The sequence below is a fragment of the Lathyrus oleraceus genome, chromosome 5 (genome assembly GCF_024323335.1).
Source record: "Lathyrus oleraceus cultivar Zhongwan6 chromosome 5, CAAS_Psat_ZW6_1.0, whole genome shotgun sequence".
Lineage (NCBI taxonomy): Eukaryota > Viridiplantae > Streptophyta > Magnoliopsida > Fabales > Fabaceae > Lathyrus > Lathyrus oleraceus.
The window spans coordinates 72268756-72275312 of NC_066583.1; the positions used below are offsets into that span (position 1 = coordinate 72268756).

The window sequence follows — 6557 nt, forward strand, 5'->3', positions numbered from 1 at the left end:
AAAATAGTTGATCGATACAACAGCTGGTGGCTCAACAAATTTCTCAACAGCCACCGGTATTAAAAGGATTATTGAAGTAATATCTGCCAATGAGCATCAAGAATTATACGATAGGTGTACTAGTCAGTCGGAAGGGGTAATTGATCTAAAATTGGAAGCAAATAAAATTCGTCTGGATGATACAGTTGTTGCCGAAGTAGAAAAGAAATTAAAAGATATGATATATGTACTCAACAGATAGCTAAAGTCCAGCCGGCTCAGGCCAACACTTGTGAAATCTGTAATGGACCTCATCACACGGTTTATTGCTTTGCCACTCCCCAATAAATTGAAGAGATCAAATTCTTAAAGCAGAATAATCCCTACTTCAACACTTACAACCCAGGTTGGAAGAACCATCCTAATTTTTCCTGGAAGGATCAGAGAGGGAATGTTCCGCAATAGGGTATAGGACAATATCAGACTCAATATCAACAACAGCAACAACAGACACCTAAAAAGGCAGAATGGGAGATTGTATTGAAAAATTAGCCGCCCACAACATGTAGTTTCAAGAAGAAACTAGAACCAATCAGAAAAACACCATTGCCTCCATAAAAAATCTCGAAGTCCAAATGGGTCAGATATCACAACAGTTAGCTTCAAATTCTCAAGCTCTAGGCACCTTACCCAGCGGTACGGTAACTAATCTGTGGGAACATAACAATGTTAACGTTGTCGTAACCAGAAGTGGGAAGTCAACAGAAGAAAACAGTATGGAGGAAGATGGATTGTTAGAAGTGGATTTAGAAATCAAGGAAACCAAGGACCAAGATGAAGAAGTAGTACTACTATTTGTCAAGGAGAAAGAAAAAGTTCCTAAACCAGTCATCAAACACCCTTACCCTCCGAGGCAGAAGAAGAAAGATCAACATGAAAAAAAAATTGAGAGGTTCCTGGAAATGTTCAAAAAGCTTGAAATAAATATTCCTTTTTCTGAGGCATTAGAACAAATGCCAATATATGTCAAGTTCATGAAAGACATCATCTCCAAAAAGCGCTCCACTAATATAGACTCGATCATCCTAACTGAAACATGTAGTGCAATTCTTCAAGGTATGAAAATCCCAATGAAAAAGAAAGATAGGGGATTAGTTATTATTCCTTGCACCATTGGTGATAGAAAATTCAAGAAGACTTTGATTTATTTAAGATCAAGTGTGAGTTTTATACCACTATCCATCTATAAGAAATTAGGCATTGGCATAGTTCAAGATACTCGGATGACACTTCAGTTTGCTAATCGCTCTATTAGGCGACCATATGGGAAAGTGGAAGACGTTCTGGTAAAGATTGACAAGTTTATTTTCCCAGTTGACTTCTTCATTCTGGAAATGCCCGAAGATGAGGAGATTCCTCTCATATTGGGCAGACCATTTTTAGAGACAGGACGATGCATGATAGACATAGAGGAAGAAACGATGACCCTCAAAGTCTATGATAAAGAGCTAAAGATTGATGTGCAGAACATGATGCAATACAAAGATGATATTGGCACAAGCTATACTGTAGAGATAATAGATCAGGTAATTGCTCAAGAAATTGAAAAGAAAATGCCCCAATCACCATTATAACGTGTTTTAAGTCTATCGAATTCCGAAAGGGATAAAGATGAGGGTAATTCTGAAGTGCTCACTATGATGGAAAAAATAAACTGAATGTATTAGATCTAAACCACACCGGTGGGAAGATTTAAGACCACCTACACCATCAGATATCACTCAAGAACCCAAAACAGGGGCAGATCTGAAACAGTTACCAACAAATCTGAAGTTTGTATTCCTCGATACCAAAAAAAGCCCAGCTATTATCAATGTCAGTCTATAAAGTGTACAAGAAACAGAAGAAACACACCCCATCAGAGATGAGTTTACCGACGAACGTATCCTAGCCGTTACGAATATCCCCTGGTTCGCAGATTACAGAAATTTTATGGTAGATGGACTAATACTTAATGATTTTGATTCTAACAAAAGGAAAAAGTTTTTGCATGATTGCAAGTTTTATGTGTGGGATGATTTATTCTTGTACAAAAAGGGAATAGATGGGATGGTGAGGAGATGCGTCCCGGAGGAAGAACAAAGGGGCATCCTCGGAGCTTGTAATAACTCAGAATATGGAGGACACTTTAGCGGAGATAGAACCGCAACAAAAGTCCTCCAGTTTGGATTACACTGGCCTACATTGTTCAGAGATGCACAAGGGATAGTGAAAGAATGCGACATATGTTAGAGGACATATAACATATCAAAGAGAAATCAGATGTCTCAGAATGCTATGTTGGAGGTAAAATTGTTTGATGTGTGGGGAATAGACTTTATGGGACCCTTTCCATCGTCCTTTCGAAAGCAATACATTATGGTAGCAGTTGATTATGTGTCAAAATGGGTAGAAGCAGTAGCATTACCCACAAATGATGCTAAAGTGGTGATCAATTTCCTAAAGACTTATATCTTCGCTCGGTCTGGGGTACCAAGAGCACTAATTAGTGACGAAGGTACCCACTTTCCGAACAAGCTGGTGGAGAACCTGTTAAGGAAATATAATGTAAAGCATAAAATCTCCACACCGTACCATCCTCAAATAAGTGGACAGGTTGAAGTATCAAATCGGTAAATAAAGCAGATTTTGGAAAAGACAGTTAGCGCGTCACGAAAGGATTGGTCGATCAAGCTAGAGGATGCGCTATGGGTATAATGAGCAGCGTTCAAAAACCCCATAGGTATGTCCCTGTACCAACTTGTCTACGATAAGGCTTGTCATTTGCCGCTCAAACTCGAGCACAGGGCATTCTGGGCTACCAAATTTCTAAACTATGATCTTTCCAAAGCGGGGAAATCCCAAATTCTTCAATTATAAGAGCTAGAAAAATTCAGAAATCGAGCATATGAGAATGCCAAGATATACAAATAACAAACCAAAACATGGCACGACCGACGCATTCAGAAGAAATAACTTCAGGAAGGACAACTGGTGTTATTATTTAATTCCAGGTTGAAGTTGTTCCCTGGCAAACTAAGGTCGAGATGGTCAAGACCCTTTATGATACAAAAGGTATTTCCGCATGGAGCCATTGAGCTGAGAAACCCGAAAAATGGGGACACGTTTAAGGTAAATAGGCAGAGAGTCAAACCATACCTACAAGGGTAGGAGGGTGGTCTGATAGACAAAGTCTGTCTTACTTGAAAAGAGGAAGGATCGTCGAGCCATGTGACGTTAAATGAAGTGCTTCGTGGGAGGCAACCCACACAACTTTAATTTTAATCAGTGTGTGTATGTTTGTAGGTTTATACAAGAGCTCTACAAAGGAGGGGGAAATCACTTCAATAAATGTATAAGTCGTGTCGAACGAAAGGACGTTACCAGAAGACGAACGGAATGAAAGATCCAAAAAACAGACAATTTTGCAGTCTAACACGGGCACCCGTGTCAGCTGACACGACCCGCGTCAGGACCATGGAAAGAAATGAGAAAAGGAGTAAAAACATCAGTTTGACACGACCACCCGTGTCAGCTGACACGGGTCGTGTCAAGAGCACTACAGGTTGAGGGTTTTTTGGGCATGGCAGTGGCCTGACACGGCCACCCGTGTCAACTGACATGGCCCGTGTCAACTGACACGACCCATGTTATGAGGCCTATAACAGCTCTTTTGACAGTAGCCTGACACGGTCCATGTCAGGGAGACGGGATTTAAAAAAATTTGAAAAAAAATCATTTTTCGTGGGATCCACCATTTTAATTTTCACTTAACCACACCTCACCCACCTTTCCCCCTTCCCATTAATCAGATTTCCAACCACTAATCTCACTTTCTCTCTCATAATTTCATCTTCCTCACTCTTTCTCCCTAAAACCCTTTTCAACTCCATTAAACCTTCTCACTAAAAGCTTCCATACCTACCACTTCCATTACCTTATCGCCATAACACCCTTCACAACTATTACTCCATTTTCCGCCCTCGTCCTAACCACGGTTTTACAATCTTCTAATTCCATATATTCAAATTTTCGTTTTTTTGCAGGTCCAAAATACCCCCGAGGAGAATTTTGATAGGAAAGCAACAACTAGCCAAAATGTCAAGGTCACGGAAGCGACCCAGCCGGAACCCGAATCCGCATAACATTCTATTCGACAATCCAGAATAGGAAAAGCGGTATCAAGTCCACCAGAAACGAAAGCTCACACCTACCAGGTATATGTGCGAGCATACTTTGAATGCTTTAGGGCTAAAAATTGAAGTGGACAGGATGTTCCACGTATTGGGGATACTGGAGTTTATGAGCCATGAAGCGCCGGCATATGAGCGCATCACACTCGAATTTTTAAGCACACTAGAATTCCAGCTCGAAAAGCGATGGATCGACACAACTAGGTACTATTTTGGGACTTTACGTTTCCATCTATTCAATAATTATCATGAATTATCTGTGGAAGAATTGGCAGGGATACTACGACTCCCGTTGTACGGACCGGGGGCGATCCCTTATGGGTTTTCGCCATCACGGGAATGATAGATTACACCTCCTGGATTGTCATCACGGGAATGATAGATTACACCTCCAAGGATGCTAAATCCTCCGACATTCAGAACCCGTGTTTCTACTATGCCCAGAAGGGTTTGGCTTACACCTTGTTCGGACGGGGCGATAGCACATGTGTATCAACTCAGTGGGAGTTGTTTTTTATGTACTTGATGGCGCAAAACAAGACCATCAATGTGGCCGCATTTGTAGCTCATTATCTTGGCCGAGTTGGCCGAGAAGACTCCGAAGGCATCTCCGTCGGAGGCATGATCACCCAAATTGTTGAACATTTCGGGTATCAGGCAGTTTTACTTGAAGACACTCTGGTTGTAGGTAAGACCAAAATTGACATGGAAGCTCTGATACAACAAGGTATGATTGTCGTTGCTCCCACTTATTATTTTGTTTTCATTCATAAACAGTTTATTATGGCTCTTCCGGATCCGGACAGAGTTAGTATTACTAACTGTGCAAACCTGTTGTATGTAAGTGTTGACCCCGACACTGAGGAAAGCCACGATGCTGAGCACTTTGCTACATGTAAGCAGTTTGCAAGTGACCATGCGGATGCAACAAAAGCAAAAGAGGAGGAGCTTCGAGAACAGTTTGTACCTCCACCTCCGGAACCTGCCCAGGAGGACACATGATCCTCTTCCTGGTCAATAGACTTGGGTACAAACTGATCTCGGTGACTTAAGGACTGAGCAAACACGACAAGGTACCTAGCAGGCCCGACACGGGGTAATATTGGGTGAAATGAGCCTCATGATACAACAATTAATGTTGCATTTTCCACACCATCTCCTCAGTAGAGTGTTGTGAGTTTCCTCCTTCGTCCTTGTTCGCAAACGTTGAGGCCAATGTTTGGTTCAAGTGTGAGGGAGACTTTATGTTATTTTCAGTATTTTGTTACTTTTTCTAATAATTTTTTTATTTTACATTATTACTGTTTTATATTTGGTTTGTCTGTTTTTAGGGTACAATGTGTTGCAAGTGTTCCAAGTATGTGGTGTTATTGTAAAGTTAGTGATGATCATAAGTGAGAGTGGATGAAATGATCACTCCACTTACCATTGCTTGTTGTGAAGGATCTTTCCAGGAAGTAGACACTGTTGAAGAAAAAGATCGGATGTAACGTATAGAGCTTAACCAATATAAGTGTCATGTGCATTCTAAAGTAAGAAAGAAGTCGCACCATACTAGAGGTACTGTGGATGCTGTTAAGCTTTACCTAACAGGGTAAGTGCATAAAAAGCCAAACACATTGATTATCATGAGAGATATTCAGGTATGTCTTTATCACTCTAAATTTGCGTAGATTCTCTAGGATTGTCACTACATATCTACACACACTGAGGCACGTTGTTTGAATATAACCTTGAGCCTATCTAGCCTTCCCGATAATTTTATCTGTTGTAAACCCCATTCGAGCCTGTATCCATTGTTTGTTTAACCCCATAAATATACCCCGCGGCCAAAACACTTCCTTACCCTGTTCAGAGTCAAGTTGATATTATTAAACTGTGTTGAAATTCTAAGTTTGGGGTAAAACCCCATAAGTTTTATAAGCCAATGTGAGTGCGGAAAAAAAAAGAGAATCATCGACAAAAAAAATAAAAAAATAAACTCGATGGTTCAAAAGAAGCACTGGCCGAAGAAGGGCACTCGGTTGAAAAACAAGAATAGCAAAGAAAAACCCGAGCTAAAAAAAATAATAGAGGAAAAGAAGGAAAATGAACAAACACAGTGAAAATAATAGTAACATTGACTCTGAACCAAAAACCACTTGTTGCCCGTTTTGTTTGGAATATCCACATCATAACCCAAGCCTCGTTATAACCCGAAAGACATCAAAAAGTGTGTGTTGTGTGTAGGCGATATGAAAGGATAAACTATTCAAACTTATGAGTTGGTATTGCATATTCTAAATTATGAGTGAAAACACGTTAACCCCGAGAGACTTGGTGAGAATGTGATATAAGCTGACAGGT

At 40.5% G+C, this 6557-nt stretch overlaps 1 protein-coding gene across 1 annotated transcript; it reads left to right on the plus strand.

Annotated features, from left to right (window-relative positions):
- The first annotated feature begins 614 nt into the window (after positions 1-614).
- Positions 615-4163, plus strand: LOC127078803 (uncharacterized). The gene is made up of 3 exons (XM_051019229.1): positions 615-931; positions 1082-1565; positions 4065-4163. Exons 1-3 carry the CDS (start codon positions 615-617, stop codon positions 4161-4163), a joined length of 900 nt encoding a protein of 299 aa, XP_050875186.1.
- The last annotated feature ends 2394 nt before the right edge of the window (positions 4164-6557 follow it).